Below are 21,153 nucleotides of genomic sequence, written 5' to 3' on the forward strand. Positions count from 1 at the left end.
TTCTTACGAAGCAATTCCATTCGGCAGATTCCATGCAAGAATATTCCAAAGGGATCTGTTGGACAAATGGTCAGGGTCGCATCTGCAGATGCACCTGCGAATAACCCTGTCACCAAAGACAAGGGTGTCACTTCTGTGGTGGTTGCAGAAGGCTCACCTATTAGAAGGCCGCAGATTCGGCATTCAGGATTGGATCCTGGTGACCACGGACGCCAGCCTGAGAGGCTGGGGAGCAGTCACACAAGGAAGAAACTTCCAGGGAGTATGGACGAGTCTGGAAAAGTCTCTTCACATAAACATTCTGGAACTAAGAGCAATCTACAATGCTCTAAGCCAGGCGGAACTTCTCCTGCAAGGAAAGCCGGTGTTGATTCAGTCGGACAACATCACGGCGGTCGCCCATGTAAACAGGCAGGGCGGCACAAGAAGCAGGAGTGCAATGGCAGAAGCTGCCAAGATTCTTCGCTGGGCGGAGAATCACGTGATAGCACTGTCAGCAGTGTTCATCCCGGGCGTGGACAACTGGGAAGCAGACTTCCTCAGCAGACACGATCTTCATCCGGGAGAGTGGGGTCTACATCCAGAAGTCTTCAACATGTTAATAGACCGTTGGGAAAGACCAATTGTAGACATGATGGCGTCTCGCCTCAACAAGAAACTGGACAAATATTGCGCCAGGTCAAGAGATCCACAGGCAATAGCTGTGGACGCACTGGTAACTCCTTGGGTGTACCAGTCAGTGTATGTGTTTCCTCCTCTGCCGCTCATACCAAAGGTATTGAAGATCATACGGCAAAGAAGAGTAAGAACAATACTAGTGGTTCCGGATTGGCCGAGAAGGACTTGGTATCCGGAACTTCAAGAGATGCTCACGGACGAACCGTGGCCTCTACCTCTGAGAAGGGATCTGCTACAGCAGGGTCCCTGTCTTTTTCAAGACTTACCGCGGCTGCGTTTGACGGCATGGCGGTTGAACGCCAGATCCTAAAAGGGAAAGGCATTCCAGAAGAAGTCATTCCTACCTTGATTAAGGCACGGAAGGAAGTCACCGTGAAACATTATCACCGCATTTGGCGAAAATATGTAGCGTGGTGCGAGGATCGGAGGGTTCCGACGGAGGAATTCCAACTGGGTCGTTTCCTACATTTCCTGCAATCAGGATTATCTATGGGTCTCAAATTGGGATCCATTAAGGTTCAAATTTCGGCCCTGTCAATATTCTTCCAAAAAGAATTGGCCTCTGTCCCTGAGGTCCAGACTTTTGTCAAGGGAGTACTGCATATACAGCCTCCTGTGGTGCCTCCGGTGGCACCGTGGGATCTAAATGTAGTTTTAGATTTCCTCAAATCCCATTGGTTTGAACCATTGAAAAAGGTGGATTTGAAATATCTCACATTGAAAGTGACTATGTTACTAGCCCTGGCCTCTGCCAGGAGAGTATCTGAATTGGCGGCTTTATCTTATAAAAGTCCTTATCTAATCTTCCATTCGGATAGGGCAGAACTGCGGACTCGTCCGCATTTTCTCCCTAAAGTGGTATCAGCATTTCATCTGAACCAATCTATTGTGGTGCCTGCGGCCACTAGCGACTTGGAGGACTCCAAGTTGTTGGACGTTGTCAGAGCCTTAAAAATATACATTGCAAGGACGGCTGGAGTCAGAAAATCTGACTCGCTGTTTATATTGTATGCACCCAACAAGTTGGGCGCACCTGCTTCTAAGCAGTCGATTGCTCGTTGGATTTGTAACACAATTCAACTTGCACATTCTGTGGCAGGCCTGCCACAGCCTAAAACTGTGAAAGCCCACTCCACAAGGAAGGTGGGCTCATCTTGGGCGGCTGCCCGAGGGGTCTCGGCATTACAACTCTGCCGAGCAGCTACGTGGTCGGGGGAGAACACGTTTGTAAAATTTTACAAATTTGATACCCTGGCAAAGGAGGACCTGGAGTTCTCTCATTCGGTGCTGCAGAGTCATCCGCACTCTCCCGCCCGTTTGGGAGCTTTGGTATAATCCCCATGGTCCTTTCAGGAACCCCAGCATCCACTTAGGACGATAGAGAAAATAAGAATTTACTTACCGATAATTCTATTTCTCGGAGTCCGTAGTGGATGCTGGGCGCCCATCCCAAGTGCGGATTATCTGCAATACTTGTACATAGTTATTGTTAACTAATTCGGGTTATTGTTAAGGAGCCATCTCTAAGAGGCCCTTTCTGTTGTCATACTGTTAACTGGGTTTAGATCACAAGTTGTACGGTGTGATTGGTGTGGCTGGTATGAGTCTTACCCGGGATTCAAAATGCCTCCCTTATTGTGTATGCTCGTCCGGGCACAGTACCTAACTGGAGTCTGGAGGAGGGTCATAGGGGGAGGAGCCAGTGCACACCACCTGACCTAGTAAAGCTTTACTTTTTTGTGCCCTGTCTCCTGCGGAGCCGCTATTCCCCATGGTCCTTTCAGGAACCCCAGCATCCACTACGGACTCCGAGAAATAGAATTATCGGTAAGTAAATTCTTATTTTCCTTGTCGTAGGAGGGGTACTTTGATTATCACCTGCTGGATATACAGCTTGTGAATTGTTTCCAATGCTGCCTCCCTGTCGGAGGGAGCCGTTGGTAAAGCAGACTTCAGGAACCTGCGAGGAGAAGATGTCTCGACTCTCCAATCTTTACCCCTGGGATAATACTCGTACGATCTAGGGGTCAACTTGCGAGTGATCCCACTGCGCCCTGAGACTCTTGAGACTACCCCCCCACCTTGAGTCCGCTTGCACGGCCCCAGCGTCATGCTGAGGACTTGGCAGACGCGGTGGAGGGCTTCTTTTCCTGGGAAAGGGCTGCCTGCTGCAGTCTACTTCCCTTACCTCTATGTCTGGGCAGATATGACTGGCCTTTTGCCTGCATGCCCTCATGGGAAAGGAAAGATTGAGGCTGAAAAGACGGTGTCTTTTTTAGCTGAGATGTAACTTGGGGTAAAAAAGGTTGGATTTCCCAGCTGTTGCTGTGGTCCCCAGGTCCGATGGACCGACCCCCAAATAACTCCTTCCCTTTATACAGCAATACTTCCATCTGCCGTATGGGATCTGTATCACCTGACCACTGTCGTGTCCCTGACATCTTCTGGGAGATATGGACAACGCACTTATCTTGATGCCAGAGAGCAAATATCCCTCTGTGCATCTCACATACATATATATAGAATGCATCCTATTAAATGCTCTACATGAATAAAATATTTTCAGTCAGGGAATCCGACCAAGCCAACCCAGCACTGCATCACCAGGCTGATGGCGATCGCTGGTCGCAGTATAACCACCGTATGTGTGTATATACTTTTTAGGATATTTTTCCAGCTTCCTATCAGCTGGCTCCTTGAGGGCGGCCGTATCTGGAGACGGTAACGCCACTTGATAAGCGTGTGAGCGCCTTATCACCCTAAGGGGTGTTTCCCAACGTACCCTAATTTCTGGCGGGAAAGGGTATAACGCCAATATTTGCTATCGGGGTAACCCTACGCATCATCACACACTTCATTTTATTTTATCTGATTCAGGAAAAACTACAGGTAGTTTTTTCACTCCCACATAATACCCTTTCTTGTGGTACTTGTAGTATCAGAAACACGTAACACCTCCTTCATTGCCCTTAACGTGTGGCCCTAATCTTGAGAAATACGTTTGTTTATTCACCGTCGACACTGTATTCAGTGTCCGTGTCTGTGTCTGTGTCGACCGACTGAGGTAAATGGGCGTTTTTAAAACCCCTGACGGTGTTTCTGAGACGCCTGGACCGGTCCTAATAGATTGTCGGCCGTCTCATGTCGTCAACCGACCTTGCAGCGTGTTGACATTCTCACGTAATTCTCTAAATAAGCCATCCATTCCGGTGTCGACTCCCTAGAGAGTGACATCACCATTACAGGCAATTTCTCCGCCTCCTCACCAACATCGTCCTCATACATGTCGACACACACGTACCGACACACAGCACACACACCGGGAATGCTCTGACAGAGGACAGGACCCACTAGCCCTTTGGGGAGACAGAGGGAGAGTCTGCCAGCACACACCAAAAACGCTATAATTATATAGGGACAACCTTATATAAGTGTTTCTCCCTTATAGCATCTTTTATATATATACAATATCGCCAAAATCAGTGCCCCCCCTCTCTGTTTTAACCCTGTTTCTGTAATGCAGTGCAGGGGAGAGCCTGGGAGCCTTCTCTCCAGCTTTTCTGTGAGAGAAAATGGCGCTGTGTGCTGAGGAGATAGGCCCCGCCCCTTTTTCGGCGGGCTCGTCTCCCGCTATTTTTGAAGTTAGGCAGGGGTTAAATATCTCCATATAGCCTCTGTGGGCTATATGTGAGGTATTTTTTTGCCTCTAATAAGGATTTTATTTGCCTCTCAGAGCGCCCCCCCCAGCGCTCTGCACCCTCAGTGACTGTTGTGTGAAGTGTGCTGAGAGGAAAATGGCGCACAGCTGCAGTGCTGTGCGCTACCTTTATGAAGACTCAGGAGTCTTCAGCCGCCGATTTTGGACCTCTTCTCTCTTCAGCGTCTGCAAGGGGGCCGGCGGCGCGGCTCCGGTGACCATCCAGGCTGTACCTGTGATCGTCCCTCTGGAGCTAGTGTCCAGTAGCCAAGCAGCAAATCCACTCTGCACGCAGGTGAGTTCACTACTTCTCCCCTAAGTCCCTCGTTGCAGTGATCCTGTTGCCAGCAGGACTCACTGTAAAGTAAAAAACCTAAGCTAAACTTTCTCTAAGCAGCTCTTTAGGAGAGCCACCTAGATTGCACCCTTCTCGTTCGGGCACAAAATCTAACTGGAGTCTGGAGGAGGGTCATAGGGGGAGGAGCCAGTGCACACCACCTGATCTGGTAAAAGCTTTACTTTTTTGTGCCCTGTCTCCTGCGGAGCCGCTATTCCCCATGGTCCTTTCAGGAACCCCAGCATCCACTTAGGACGATAGAGAAATAGGGTTTCCCAGCCGTACAGTTGTAATGCACAACGCAATATGATGGCACTGTATACGTGGTAATGATAATTTCTCTAACGTCCTAAGTGGATGCTGGGGACTCCGTCAGGACCATGGGGAATAGCGGCTCCGCAGGAGACAGGGCACAAAAATAAAGCTTTAGGATTAGGTGGTGTGTACTGGCTCCTCCCCCTATGACCCTCCTCCAAGCCTCAGTTAGGTTTTTGTGCCCGTCCGAGCAGGGTGCAATCTAGGTGGCTCTCTTAAAGAGCTGCTTAGAAAAAGTTTTTTAGGTTTTTTATTTTCAGTGAGTCCTGCTGGCAACAGGCTCACTGCATCGAGGGACTTAGGGGAGAGAATTTCAACTCACCTGCGTGCAGGGTGGATTGGATTCTTAGGCTACTGGACACCATTAGCTCCAGAGGGAGTCGGAACACAGGTCTCACCCTGGGGTTCGTCCCGGAGCCGCGCCGCCGACCCCCCTTACAGATGCTGAAGATTGAAGGTCCGGAAACAGGCGGCAGAGGGCTCTTCAGTCTTCATGAAGGTAGCGCACAGCACTGCAGCTGTGCGCCATTGTTGTCACACACTTCACACCAAGCGGTCACGGAGGGTGCAGGGCGCTGCTGGGGGCGCCCTGGGCAGCAATATTTTATTACCTTAAGGCAAAAGAATACATCACATATAGCCATTAAGGCTATATGTATGTATTTAACCCATGCCAGTTATCAAAATCTACGGGAGGAAAGCCCGCCGAAATAGGGGGCGGGGCTTATTCTCCTCAGCACACAGCGCCATTTTCCTGCTCGGCTCCGCTGTGAGGAAGGCTCCCAAGACTCTCCCCTGCACTGCACTACAGAAACAGGGTAAAACAGAGAGGGGGGGGCATTTTTTGGCGATATATTGGATATATTTAAGCTGCTATAAGGAACAACACTTATATAAGGTTGTTCCCATATATATTATAGCGCTTGGGTGTGTGCTGGCAAACTCTCCCTCTGTCTCCCCAAAGGGCTAGTAGGGTCCTGTCTTCGATAAGAGCATTCCCTGTGTGTCTGCTGTGTGTCGGTACGTGTGTGTCGACATGTATGAGGACGATGTTGGCGTGGAGGCAGAGCAATTGCCGATAATGGTGATGTCACCCCCCAGGGAGTCGACACCGGAATGGATGGCTTTGTTTATGGAATTACGTGATAATGTCAGCACATTACAAAAATCAGTTGACGACATGAGACGGCCGGCAAACCAGTTAGTACCTGCCCAGGCGTCTCAGACACCGTCAGGGGCTGTAAAGCGCCCTTTACCTCAGTCGGTCGACACAGACCCAGACACAGACACTGAATCTAGTGTCGACGGTGATGAAACAAACGTATTTTCAAGTAGGGCCACACGTTATATGATCACGGCAATGAAGGAGGCTTTGCATATCTCTGATGCTGCAAGTACCACAAAAAGGGGTATTATGTGGGGGGTGAAAAAACTACCTGTAGTTTTTCCTGAATCAGAGGAATTAAATGATGTATGTGATGAAGCGTGGTTTAACCCAGATAGAAAAATGCTAATTTCAAAAAAGTTATTAGCATTATACCCTTTCCCGCCAGAGGTTAGGGCGCGCTGGGAAACACCCCCTAGGGTGGATAAGGCGCTCACACGCTTATCAAAACAAGTGGCGTTACCGTCTCCTGATACGGCCGCCCTCAAGGATCCAGCAGATAGGAGACTGGAAACTACCCTAAAAAGTATATACACACATACTGGTGTTATACTGCGACCGGCCATCGCCTCAGCCTGGATGTGCAGTGCTGGGGTCGTCTGGTTGGATTCCCTGACTGAAAATATTGATACCCTGGATAGGGACAGTATTTTATTGACTATAGAGCAATTAAAGGATGCTTTCCTTTATATGCGAGATGCGCAGAGAGATATTTGCACTCTGGCATCGAGAGTAAATGCGATGTCCATATCTGCCAGAAGGAGTTTATGGACGCGACAGTGGTCAGGTGATGCGGATTCCAAACGACATATGGAAGTATTGCCGTATAAAGGGGAGGAATTATTTGGCGTCGGTCTATCTGATCTGGTGGCCACGGCAACTGCCGGAAAATCCACCTTTTTACCTCAGACCCCCTCCCAACAGAAAAAGACACCGTCTTTTCAGCCGCAGTCCTTTCGGTCCTATAAGAACAAGCGGACAAAAGGACAGTCATATCTGCCTCGGGGCAGAGGAAGGGGTAAGAGAGGGCAGCAAGCAGCCCCTGCCCAAAAACAGAAGCCCTCCCAGGGTTCTGCAAAGCCCTCAGCATGACGCTGGGGCCTTACAAGCGGACTCAGGAACGGTGGGGGGTCGACTCAAGAATTTCAGCGCACAGTGGGCTTGCTCACAGGTGGACCCCTGGATTCTGCAGGTAGTATCTCAGGGTTACAGGTTGGAATTCGAGAAGTCTCCCCCTCGCCGGTTCCTAAAGTCTGCTTTGCCAACGTCTCCCTCAGACAGGGCGACGGTATTGGAAGCCATTCACAAGCTGTTTGCTCAGCAGGTGATAGTCAAGGTACCCCTCCTACAACAGGGAAAGGGGTATTACTCCACGCTATTTGTGGTACCGAAGCCGGACGGCTCGGTAAGACCTATTCTAAATCTGAAATCTTTGAACCTGTACATACAAAAATTCAAGTTCAAGATGGAGTCACTCAGAGCAGTGATAGCGAATCTGGAAGAAGGGGACTTTATGGTGTTCCTGGACATAAAGGATGCTTACCTGCATGTCCCAATTTGCCCTTCACATCAAGGGTACCTCAGGTTCGTGGTGCAAAACTGTCATTATCAGTTTCAGACGCTGCCGTTTGGATTGTCCACGGCACCTCAGGTCTTTACCAAGGTAATGGCCGAAATGATGATTCTTCTGCGAAGAAGAGGCGTATTAATTATCCCTTACTTGGACGATCCCCTGATAAGGGCAAGGTCCAGAGAACAGCTGGAGGACGGAGTAGCACTAACCCAAGTAGTGCTGCAACAACACGGGTGGATTCTGAATTTTCCAAAATCTCAGTTGACCCCGACAACACGTCTGCTGTTCCTGGGAATGATTCTGGACACGGTTCAGAAAAAGGTGTTTCTTCCGGAGGAGAAAGCCAGGGAGTTATCCGAACTTGTCAGGAACCTCCTAAAACCAGGGACAGTGTCTGTGCATCAATGCACAAGAGTCCTGGGAAAGATGGTGGCTTCTTACGAAGCGATTCCATTCGGCAGATTCCACGCACGAACTTTTCAGTGGGATCTGCTGGACAAATGGTCCGGATCGCATCTGCAGATGCATCAGCGGATAACCTTATCGCCACGGACAAGGGTGTCTCTTCTGTGGTGGTTGCAGAGTGCTCATCTGTTAGAGGGCCGCAGATTCGGCATACAGGACTGGGTCCTGGTGACCACGGATGCCAGTCTGAGAGGCTGGGGAGCGGTCACACAAGGAAGAAACTTCCAGGGAGTATGGTCAAGCCTGGAGATGTCTCTTCACATAAATATACTGGAGCTAAGAGCGATTTACAATGCTCTAAGTCTGGCAAAACCCCTGCTTCAGGGTCAGCCGGTGTTGATCCAGTCGGACAACATCACGGCAGTCGCCCACGTAAACAGACAGGGCGGCACAAGAAGCAGGACCGCAATGGCAGAAGCTGCAAGGATTCTTCGCTGGGCGGAAGATCATGTGATAGCACTGTCAGCAGTATTCATTCCGGGAGTGGACAACTGGGAAGCAGACTTCCTCAGCAGACACGATCTACACCCGGGAGAGTGGGGACTTCATCCAGAAGTCTTCCACATGATTGTGAACCGTTGGGAAAAACCAATGGTGGATATGATGGCGTCCCGCCTCAACAAAAAACTGGACAGGTATTGCGCCAGGTCAAGAGATCCTCAGGCAATAGCTGTGGACGCTCTGGTAACACCGTGGGTGTTCCAGTCAGTGTATGTGTTCCCTCCTCTGCCTCTCATACCAAAAGTACTGAGAATTATACGGCAGAAGGGAGTAAGAACGATACTAGTGGCTCCGGATTGGCCAAGAAGAACTTGGTACCCGGAACTTCAAGAGATGCTCACGGAGGATCCGTGGCCTCTACCTCTAAGACGGGACCTGCTTCAGCAGGGACCGTGTCTATTCCAAGACTTACCGCGGCTGCGTTTGACGGCATGGCGGTTGAACGCCGAATTCTAAAGGAAAAAGGCATTCCGGAAGAGGTCATTCCTACACTGGTAAAAGCCAGGAAGGAGGTGACTGCACAACATTATCACCGCATTTGGAGAAAATATGTTGCGTGGTGTGAGGCCAGGAAGGCCCCCACGGAGGAATTTCAACTGGGTCGATTCCTACATTTCCTGCAAACAGGATTGTCTATGGGCCTCAAATTGGGGTCCATTAAGGTTCAAATTTCGGCCCTGTCGATTTTCTTCCAGAAAGAATTGGCTTCAGTTCCTGAAGTCCAGACTTTTGTAAAAGGAGTACTACATATACAGCCCCCGGTTGTGCCCCCAGTGGCACCGTGGGATCTTAATGTAGTCTTGGATTTTCTCAAATCCCATTGGTTTGAGCCGCTCAAATCGGTGGAGCTGAAGTATCTCACATGGAAAGTAACCATGCTACTGGCCCTGGCTTCAGCCAGGAGAGTATCAGAATTGGCGGCTTTATCATATAAGAGCCCATATCTGATTTTCCATACGGACAGGGCAGAACTGCGGACGCGTCCTCATTTTCTGCCTAAGGTGGTGTCAGCGTTTCACCTGAACCAGCCTATTGTGGTGCCTGCGGCTACTAACGAGTTGGAGGATTCCAAGTTGTTGGACGTGGTCCGGGCATTGAAAATATATATTTCAAGAACGGCGGGAGTCAGAAAGTCTGACTCACTGCTTATATTGTATACACCCAACAAGATGGGTGCTCCTGCTTCTAAGCAGACGATTGCTCGTTGGATTTGTAGCACAATTCAACTTGCACATTCTGTGGCAGGCTTGCCACAACCTAAATCTGTCAAGGCCCATTCCACAAGGAAAGTGGGCTCATCCTGGGCGGCTGCCCGGGGAGTCTCGGCATTACAACTCTGCCGAGCTGCTACTTGGTCAGGGGCAAACACGTTTGCAAAATTCTACAAATTTGATACCCTGGCTGAGGAGGACCTTGAGTTCTCTCATTCGGTGCTGCAGAGTCATCCGCACTCTCCCGCCCGTTTGGGAGCTTTGGTATAATCCCCATGGTCCTGACGGAGTCCCCAGCATCCACTTAGGACGTTAGAGAAAATAAGAATTTACTTACCGATAATTCTATTTCTCGTAGTCCGTAGTGGATGCTGGGCGCCCATCCCAAGTGCGGATTGTCTGCAATACTTGTACATAGTTATTGTTACAAAAAAATTGGGTTGTTATTTGTTGTGAGCCGTCTGTTCAGAGGCTCCTACGTTTGTCATACTGTTGACTGGGTTCAGATCACAAGTTATACGGTGTGATTGGTGTGGCTGGTATGAGTCTTACCCGGGGTTCAATATCCTTCCTTATTGTGTACGCTTGTCCGGGCACAGTATCCTAACTGAGGCTTGGAGGAGGGTCATAGGGGGAGGAGCCAGTACACACCACCTAATCCTAAAGCTTTATTTTTGTGCCCTGTCTCCTGCGGAGCCGCTATTCCCCATGGTCCTGACGGAGTCCCCAGCATCCACTACGAGAAATAGAATTATCGGTAAGTAAATTCTTATTATTCCTTACACAAGTTATAAGTTTACCTCCTGTGCAGTTCTGGTACTTACTGGCGCCCTCTGTTGGTCAGTGCTGGAGTCTCTTCTTGAAAAGCAAAGGGGGGGGGGGTAAAAAAAAAAAAAAAAAAAAGACCTGATAATTGAAGAGGCCTTTAAGGTGCCCTGTGGCTTCATTCGCATGATGGCGAGAATGGATTTAAAATAACATTTATATAATTGTTCGTGTGGCGGCCGCCCTGAAAGCTGACAATCTGCATAATACCTGTCCGCGCTGGCTGCAGTGGACCACAGGTAAATGACTGGGGTGTAGCTGTATGCAGTACAATTGCAGCCATAGTAACCAGCATTGACCTTTGGGAGTTCATTATGATCCCTGTGTTGTGTGAGAGAAATAAGTGAGATTCCTGCAGATGAGTAAACACGGTCTGTAGCGGGTGCGCATTGACTGGTAGTAAAATATTAATCAGGACTCCGATACTTATCTCTTGGCTTGTACAGAGGGGAATATTCTGTGCTGTGTAAACAGCTCTGGAAATGTCTTTAACTTTCTCTGACCGCTCAGATCACTTTCAGTTTATTAACGGACGTTTGAGTCTACTTCTAATAATACCCCAGCGTTATAGGTTGGGGAGGGTGCAATACATTATACCGGTGGTTGGGATGCCGACACCGGCGTCGTCCCAACAGGGGACGGGGTAATTATTTTAAGGTGGATAAGGCTAAGATTCGGGGGGGGGGCTAGGGCCAACCCCCCCGCCTCCCCCTCTAGTGCCTAACTCTGAACCGCATCCCGTTGCGGAGAACCATTCGGTATAAGGCACAGGATTCAGGTTATCTATCCCTAACCAATCAGCTCCTAATTGTCATTTTTCAAACACAGACTGCACCTGGGCTGTCAGGAGCTGATTGGTTAGTGTTTGATTTCTCTCCACTTTCTCTCTCCGTGCTTTGATAAATACCCCCCTATGACTGATGGATAAAATAACATACTGTGATCAAACCTATTCCTTGCTCAGATTTCAGTCCAATTTATTGTGAAATTACCAGACTTGCAATGCAGGAAACAAAATCTAAAAAGTCTTTCACGCAACTATTGTCCCATCTCCTATATATTAGCCCAAGTCTGTGATTCTGTGCCTGGCCGTAACGCTGGGCGGAGTCACAGGCCTGGGCGGAGTCACCCCTGCCGCATCCCGCACAGAAGACCCGCCCGCACCCCACATGCTGCCTCCTCAACCCCCCTCCACACCTCCTGCCGCACTGAAGACCCGCGCCTGGGAGCCGCCCGCACCCCACACGCTGACTCCACTACCCCCCTCCACAGCTCCTGCCGCATACCGCACAGAACACCCGCTGGCCGGGAGCCGCCTGCACCCCACACGCTGCCTCCCCTAGCCCCTCCACATCTCCTGCTGCACTGAAGACCCGCGCCCAGGAGCCGCCCGCGCCCCACACGCTGCCGCCGCTACCCCCTCCACAGCTCCTGCCGCACTGAAGACCCGCGCCTGGGAGCCGCCCGCACCCCACACGCTGACTCCGCTACACCCCTCCACAGCTCCTGCCGCATCCCGCACAGAACACCCGCTGGCCGGGAGCCGCCTGCACCCCACACGCTGCCTCCCCTACCCCCCTCCACATCTCCTGCTGCACTGAAGACCCGCGCCCAGGAGCCGCCCGCGCCCCTCACGCTGCCGCCGCTACCCCCTCCACAGCTCCTGCCGCACTGTAGACCCGCGCCTGGGAGCCGCCCGTACCGCCACACGCTGCCTCCCCTACCCCCCTCCACACCTCCCGCCTCCTGCCGCACTGAAGATCCGCTGGCCGGGAGCCGCCCGCACCGCCACACGCTGCCGCCGCTAACCCCTCCACACCTCCTGCCGCATCCCGCACAGAACACCCACTGCCCGGGAGCCACCCGCACCCCACACCCTGCCACCGCTACCCCCTCCACACCTCCTGCCGCACTGAAGACCCGCTGGCCGGGAGCCACCTGCACCGCCACACACTGCCTCCGCTACCACCTCCACAGCTTCCCTCTCCGGTCGCACATAAGACCGGTGGCCGGGAGCCACCCGCACCGCCACATGCTGCCTACCCTTACCCCCCTCCACACCTCCCACCGCACATACGAAACGCTGCCCGGAAGCCACCCACACCGCCACACGCTGCCTCCGCTACCCCCCTCCACACCTCCTGCCGCACATAAGAACCGTGGCCCAGGATCCTGCCACACCGCCACACGCTGCCTCTGCTACACCCCTCCACACCTCCTGCCGCACATATGAAACGCTGCTCGGGAGCCACCCACACCGCCACACGCTGCCTCCCCTACCCCCCTCCACAGCTCCCACCTCAAGCAGCTCACATCAAGCGCAAAATGGGAGACGCAAGACAACCGCACCCTACCACCACAGCCTGCCGCCTCCACCCCCACCTCCACATCCACCACCTTCCAACCCACACAACACCCACTGTACAGCACCCACCCGCACCCCACACCACCACAGCCTGCCTCCGCAACCCCCCCTCCACCACCTTCCACCCCCCAGCCCCACACAACACCCACTGTACAGCACCCACCCGCAACCCACACCACCACAGCCTGCCTCCGCAACCCACCCTCCACCACCTTCCACCCCCCAGCCCCACACAACACCCACTGTATAGCACCCACCCGCAACCCACACCACAACAGCCTGCCTCCGCAACCCCCCCTCCACCACCGTCCACCACCCAGCCCCACACAACACCCACTGTATAGCACCCACCCGCACCCCACACCACCACACTCTGCAAACACAACCCCCCCTCCCCTGCACCCACATGTACATGCTGGCCGGGACACACAGCCACACGCTGCTCTACACTGGAGCAACACATTACTGGACATGCCACCCACCTTACCCACCTGCCTATTTACCAGCCTCCACTGTCTCAACATGCTCCCCAACATAACCATCTGCCTATTTACCAGCCTCCCCTGTCTCAACATGACCCCCACCATACCCACCTGGCCATTTATCCATCTCTGCTGTCTCCCCATGCCGCCCACCATACCCACCTGCCTATTTACCAACCTCTGCTGTCTCCCCATGCCGCCCACCATCCCCACCTGCCTATTTACCAACCTCTGCTGTCTCAACATGCTGCACACCATACCCACCTGCCTATTTACCGGCCTCCACTGTCTCACCATGCCCCCCAACATATTCACCTGCCTATTTACCAGCCTCCACTGTCTCAAAATGGCCGCCAACATACCCACCTGCCTATTTACCAGCCTCCGCTGTCTCAACATGCCCCCCAACATACCCACCTGCCTATTTACCAGCCTCCACTGTCTCAACATGGCCGCCAACATAACCACCTGCCTATTTACCAGCCTCCCCTGTCTCAACATGAACGCCCACCATCCCCACCTGCCTATTTACCAACCTCTGCTGTCTCAACATGCCCCCCACCTTACCCACCTGCCTATTTACCAGCCTCCACTGTCTCACCATGCCGCACACCATACCCACCTGCCTATTTACCAGCCTCCACTGTCTCACCATGAGCACACCATACCCGCCTACACTATTTACCAGCCTCCCGTCTCACCATGGCGCACACCATACCCACCTGCCTATTCCTGCACCCATCACACTCATACCATCTCTACCAGCCACCTCTGTCTGCTGCCCCCAAACACCTGTAATGCCTGTGCTTACCCTACCCCCACCCCCCTTCCACCCCGCCAACAACGGATCAAAAACATCACACCATATGTACACCCACTTCATGTCAACACTCACTATCATCAAACACACACTCACCCTCCACACTTTTCCCCCTTCTCACCCCCCTATCCTCACACAAAACACCTTACCCATCGTGACTACAACACCACCCACTATCCAGCACTCCTGCACCCATCACCCTGAGACCATCTCTACCAGCCTCCCCTGTCTGCTGCCCCTAAACCCCTCTAATACATGTAGCTTATCCCCCCCCAACTGACTACAAACACCACACAATATGCACACCCTCCTCAGCCAAACTCTCACTATCAGCACATACTACTACCACGTCTAACGTACACACAAACACACACACCATCACCCTCCACACTCTTCCCCCTTATGGCACCCCCCCACACACAAACCACCTTACCCATCTTGACAACACCACCAGCCAAGACCCACCACTCCTGCACCCATCACCCTCAGACCATCTCTAGCCGCCTCCAATGTCTGCTGACCCCAAATCCCTCATGCATGTGCCTTAACCTACACCCCCCACTACGGACCACACACATCACACTGTTCACCCACTCACAACACCCTACACACCATTCACCATCACATTCCCTTTTGCCATGCAAAATTTCACCAACACCAAAAGCCACATTCCACCACAATACATTATACAACTACTATTCTACACCTTCACCTTTATGTACTGGTTACAGGGGCGAAGCCCCTTACGACGGTGTGAAGAGCGCCCGTAGGGCGCGATGAATCACCTAGTCATAATATAAAAATAACATGTATATAGGGGGATAAGTGGCTCATTTCCTACTGACGCCTCCGTTCTCCTCCCACCTCCAGGCTGATGTGTTCTCCTACGGAATCATCTTGTGTGAGATAATCGCTCGGATACAGGCGGACCCCGACTATTTGCCCCGCACAGAGGTAAGTGGCGTATGTAATGGGGGCCATTGAGAGGGGTGTAATGACATCGCAGGACCTTGTTACCCAGCATTATATATCTCTGTTACCATATCATCGCTGCATAACGCCAGGCCTTCGAGTTCTACAACAGCCACCTAATGTTTCATGCAGATGCGTAGGTTGCCTGATTACTGTCTCTATGGCCTCCCAGTGAATGTAGCAGGGAAGTGGTTGGTCTTGATCACGTTCTAGCCATAGTTACTCATCACTACAAACGCTCCCGAATTATAACCGCTGGAGTACAAAGATCAGAAGGGAAATATGCAATAAATGTCTGCAAGGTATAATGACATTAAAGCTACAGATTAGTATATTACTAGCCATGGAAAACTTTCCCCATTCCTGGATAGCTGCAGCAACATTGCCCCCTACTGACTGCAAGAAGAGGAATATTTTACTTTATTTGAAAATAAGTGTTTTTGCGTTAAAATGTCTCTGATATTACACAAGCCCATACAACTGCTTGTTCTAGTATCCTGAAACTATGGCTTCAGGGGGGTTCTAGGGAAGGGGTGGGGGATGGAACTTACATCACAGTTTATATGATAATTACTGTAACTTCTGCCCTGTAAGTGTTTACATAGGTAAGTTAGGGCCACAGAACAGCATTTACAATTAGGGTTACCCGACATTATTTGTAATATATGGTGACACAGGACGTCAGTCTGTATATAGGGGCACAGGACATTACAGGGTGATATATGGTGGCACAGGACATCAGTGCTGTATACAGGGGCACAGGACATTACAGGGAAATATATGGTGGCACAGGATGTCAGTGCTATGTACAGGGGCACAGGACAATACAGGGTAATATATGGTGGCACAGGATGTCAGTGCTATGTACAGGGGCACAGGACAATACAGGGTAATATATGGTGGCACAGGATGTCAGTGCTATGTACAGGGGCACAGGACAATATAGGGTAATATATGGTGGAATAGGACATCAGTGCTATGTACAGGGGCACAGGACATTGCAAGGTAATATATGGTGTCATAGGATGTCAATGCTGTAAACAGGGGTGCAGGACAATACACGGTAATATATGGTGGAATAGGACATCAGTGCTCTGTACAGGGGCACAGGACATTACAGGGTAATATATGGTGGCACAGGATGTCAGTGCTATGTATAGGGGCATAGGACATTGCAGGGTAATATATGGTGTCGCAGGACGTCAGTGCTGTATACAAGGGCACAGGACATTGCAGGGTAATATATGGTGGAATAGGACATCAGTGCTGCATACAGGGGCACATGACATTACAGGGTGTATATGGTGGCATAGGACGTCAGTGCTGTATATAGGGGCACAGGACATTACAGGGTGATATGGTGGCACAGGACATCAGTGCTATGTACAGGGGCACAAGACATTACAGGGTAATATATGGTGGCACAGGACATTACAGGGCAATATATGGTGGCATAGGATGTCCGTGCTATGTACAGGGGCAAAGGACATTACAGGGTAATATATGGTGGCACAGGACGTCAGTGCTATGTACAGGGGCACAGGACGTTACAGGGTAATATATGGTGGAATAGGACATCAGTGCTATGTACAGGGGCACAGGACATTACAGGGTAATATATGGTGGCACAGGATGTCAGTGCGATGTACAGGGGCAGAGGACATTACAGGGTAATATATGGTGGCATAGGAAACAATAGGGCACTATACAGATATTACAGAAAACTGAACCAGTTATTTCTCTATCGTCCTAGTGGATGCTGGGGTTCCTGAAAGGACCATGGGGAATAGCGGCTCCGCAGGAGACAGGGCACAAAAAGTAAAGCTTTCCGATCAGGTGGTGTGCACTGGCTCCTCCCCCTATGACCCTCCTCCAAGCCTCAGTTAGATTTTTGTGCCCGGCCGAGAAGGGTGCAATCTAGGTGGCTCTCCTAAAGAGCTGCTTAGAGAAAGTTTAGCTTAGGTTTTTTATTTTACAGTGAGTCCTGCTGGCAACAGGATCACTGCAACGAGGGACTTAGGGGAGAAGAAGTGAACTCACCTGCGTGCAGGATGGATTGGCTTCTTGGCTACTGGACATCAGCTCCAGAGGGACGATCACAGGTACAGCCTGGATGGTCACCGGAGCCTCGCCGCCGGCCCCCTTGCAGATGCTGAAACATGAAGAGGTCCAGAATCGGCGGCAGAAGACTCCTCAGTCTTCTGAAGGTAGCGCACAGCACTGCAGCTGTGCGCCATTTTCCTCTCAGCACACTTCACACGGCAGTCACTGAGGGTGCAGGGCGCTGGGAGGGGAGCGCCCTGGGAGGCAAATGAAAACCTATTTGGCTAAAAAATACCTCACATATAGCCTCCGGGGGCTATATGGAGATATTTAACCCCTGCCAGAATACACTAAAGAGCGGGAGACGAGCCCGCCGAAAAAGGGGCGGGGCCTATCTCCTCAGCACACAGCGCCATTTTCCTTACACAGCTCCGCTGGTCAGGACGGCTCCCAGGTCTCTCCCCTGCACTGCACTACAGAAACAGGGTAAAACAAGAGAGGGGGGGCAAAATAGTGGCAAAAATTATATTATAAAAGCAGCTATACAGGGAGCACTTATTATAAGGCTATCCCTGTCATATATAGCGCTTTTGGTGTGTGCTGGCAAACTCTCCCTCTGTCTCCCCAAAGGGCTAGTGGGGTCCTGTCTTCGTTAAGAGCATTCCCTGTGTGTCTGCTGTGTGTCGGTACGTGTGTGTCGACATGTATGAGGACTATATTGGTGTGGAGGCGGAGCAATTGCCAAATATGGGGATGTCACCTCCTAGGGGGTCGACACCAGAATGGATGCCTTTATTTATGGAATTACGGGATAGTGTCAACACGCTAAAGCAGTCGTTTGACGACATGAGACGGCCGGACAATCAGTTAGTGCCTGTCCAGGCGCCTCAAACACCGTCAGGGGCTGTAAAACGCCCTTTGCCTCAGTCGGTCGACACAGACCCAGACACAGGCACTGATTCCAGTGGCGACGGTGACGAATCAACCGTATTTTCCAGTAGGGCCACACGTTATATGATTTTGGCAATGAAGGAGGCGTTACATTTAGCTGATACTACAGGTACCACTAAACAGGGTATTATGTGGGGTGTGAAAAAACTACCTATAGTTTTTCCTGAATCAGAAGAACTAAATGATGTATGTGATGAAGCGCGGGTTGCCCCCGATAAAAAGATGCTAATTTCAAAGAAGTTATTGGCTTTATACCCTTTCCCGCCAGAGGTTAGGGCGCGCTGGGAAACACCTCCTAGGGTGGACAAGGCGCTCACACGCTTATCTAAACAAGTGGCGTTACCCTCTCCTGAGACGGCCGCACTTAAAGATCCAGCAGATAGGAGGATGGAAAATATCCAAAAAAGTATATACACACATACAGGTGTTATACTACGACCAGCTATAGCGACAGCCTGGATGTGCAGTGCTGGAGTAGCTTGGTCAGAGTCCCTGATTGAAAATATTGATACCCTGGATAGGGACAATGTTTTACTGTCTTTAGAGCAAATAAAGGATGCATTTCTTTATATGCGTGATGCACAGAGGGATATCTGCACACTGGCATCACGGGTAAGTGCTATGTCCATTTCGGCCAGAAGAAGTTTATGGACGCGACAGTGGTCAGGCGATGCGGACTCAAAACGGCATATGGAAGTTTTGCCGTATAAAGGGGAGGAGTTATTTGGAGTCGGTCTATCAGATTTGGTGGCCACGGCTACAGCCGGGAAATCCACCTTTTTACCTCAAGCTACTCCCCAACAGAAAAAGACACCGACTTTTCAACCGCAGCCCTTTCGTTCCTTTAAAAACAAGAGAGCAAAGGGATATTCATATCTGCCACGAGGCAGAGGAAGGGGGAAGAGACACCAACAGGCAGCTCCTTCCCAGGAACAGAAGCCCTCCCCCGCTTCTACAAAAGCCTCAGCATGACGCTGGGGCTTCTCAAGCGGACTCGGGGGCGGTGGGCGGTCGTCTCAAGAATTTCAGCGCGCAGTGGGCTCACTCGCAGGTAGATCCCTGGATCCTGCAGATAATATCTCAGGGGTACAGGTTGGAACTAGAGACAGATCCGCCTCGCCGTTTCCTGAAGTCTGCTTTACCAACGTCCCCCTCCGAAAGGGAGACGGTTTTGGAAGCCATTCACAAGCTGTACTCTCAGCAGGTGATAGTCAAGGTACCTCTTCTACAACAGGGAAAGGGGTATTATTCCACTCTATTTGTGGTACCGAAGCCGGACGGCTCGGTAAGACCTATTCTAAATCTGAAGTCCTTGAACCTGTACATAAAGAAGTTCAAGTTCAAAATGGAGTCACTCAGAGCAGTGATAGCGAACCTGGAAGAAGGGGACTTTATGGTGTCCTTGGACATCAAGGATGCGTACCTCCACGTTCCAATTTACCCCTCACACCAGGGGTACCTCAGGTTCGTTGTACAAAACTGTCACTATCAGTTTCAGACGCTGCCGTTCGGATTGTCCACGGCACCTCGGGTCTTTACAAAGGTAATGGCCGAGATGATGATTCTTCTTCGAAGAAAAGGCGTATTAATTATCCCATACTTGGACGATCTCCTAATAAGGGCAAGGTCCAGAGAACAGCTAGAGATGGGATTAGCACTGTCTCAAGAAGTGCTAAAACAGCACGGCTGGATTCTGAATATTCCAAAATCCCAGTTAATGCCGACAACTCGTCTGCTGTTCCTAGGGATGATTCTGGACACGGTTCAGAAAAAGGTTTTTCTCCCGGAGGAAAAAGCCAAGGAGTTATCCGAGCTTGTCAGGAACCTCCTAAAACCAGGAAAGGTGTCTGTACATCAATGCACAAGAGTCCTGGGAAAAATGGTGGCTTCTTACGAAGCAATTCCATTCGGCAGATTCCATGCACGAATTTTCCAGAGGGATCTGTTGGACAAATGGTCAGGGTCGCATCTTCAGATGCACCAGCGGATAACCCTGTCTCCAAGGACAAGGGTATCTCTTCTGTGGTGGTTGCAGAGTGCTCATCTATTGGAGGGCCGCAGATTCGGCATACAGGATTGGATCCTGGTGACCACGGACGCCAGCCTGAGAGGCTGGGGAGCAGTCACACAAGGAAGAAACTTCCAGGGAGTGTGGACGAGCCTGGAAACGTCTCTTCACATAAACATTCTGGAACTAAGAGCAATCTACAATGCTCTAAGCCAGGCAGAACCTCTGCTTCAAGGAAAACCGGTGTTGATCCAGTCGGACAACATCACGGCAGTCGCCCATGTAAACAGACAGGGCGGCACAAGAAGCAGGAGTGCAATGGCAGAAGCTGCAAGGATTCTTCGCTGGGCAGAGAATCATGTGATAGCACTGTCAGCAGTGTTCATCCCGGGAGTGGACAACTGGGAAGCAGACTTCCTCAGCAGACACGACCTTCACCCGGGAGAGTGGGGACTTCATCCGGAAGTCTTCCACATGCTGGTAACCCGTTGGGAAAGACCAATGGTGGACATGATGGCGTCTCGCCTCAACAAAAAACTGGACAGGTATTGCGCCAGGTCAAGAGATCCGCAGGCAATAGCTGTGGACGCGCTGGTAACGCCTTGGGTGTACCAGTCGGTGTATGTGTTTCCTCCTCTGCCTCTCATACCAAAAGTATTGAGAATTATACGGCAAAGAGGCGTAAGAACGATACTAGTGGTTCCGGATTGGCCAAGAAGGACTTGGTACCCGGAACTTCAAGAGA

At 51.1% G+C, this 21,153-nt stretch overlaps 1 protein-coding gene across 2 annotated transcripts in view; it reads left to right on the forward strand.

The window, feature by feature from the left end:
* The window catches only part of TESK2 (testis associated actin remodelling kinase 2), a 184,740-nt gene that overhangs the window by 154,263 nt on the left and 9,324 nt on the right, over positions 1 to 21,153 (forward strand). For both annotated transcript variants that reach the window (XM_063939412.1, XM_063939413.1), the window contains exon 8: positions 15,305 to 15,388. In XM_063939412.1, the coding sequence (XP_063795482.1) occupies positions 15,305 to 15,388 (84 nt within the window). The remainder of the gene's footprint in view (positions 1 to 15,304; positions 15,389 to 21,153) is intronic.

The sequence above is a fragment of the Pseudophryne corroboree genome, chromosome 9 (genome assembly GCF_028390025.1).
Source record: "Pseudophryne corroboree isolate aPseCor3 chromosome 9, aPseCor3.hap2, whole genome shotgun sequence".
Taxonomy (NCBI): domain Eukaryota; kingdom Metazoa; phylum Chordata; class Amphibia; order Anura; family Myobatrachidae; genus Pseudophryne; species Pseudophryne corroboree.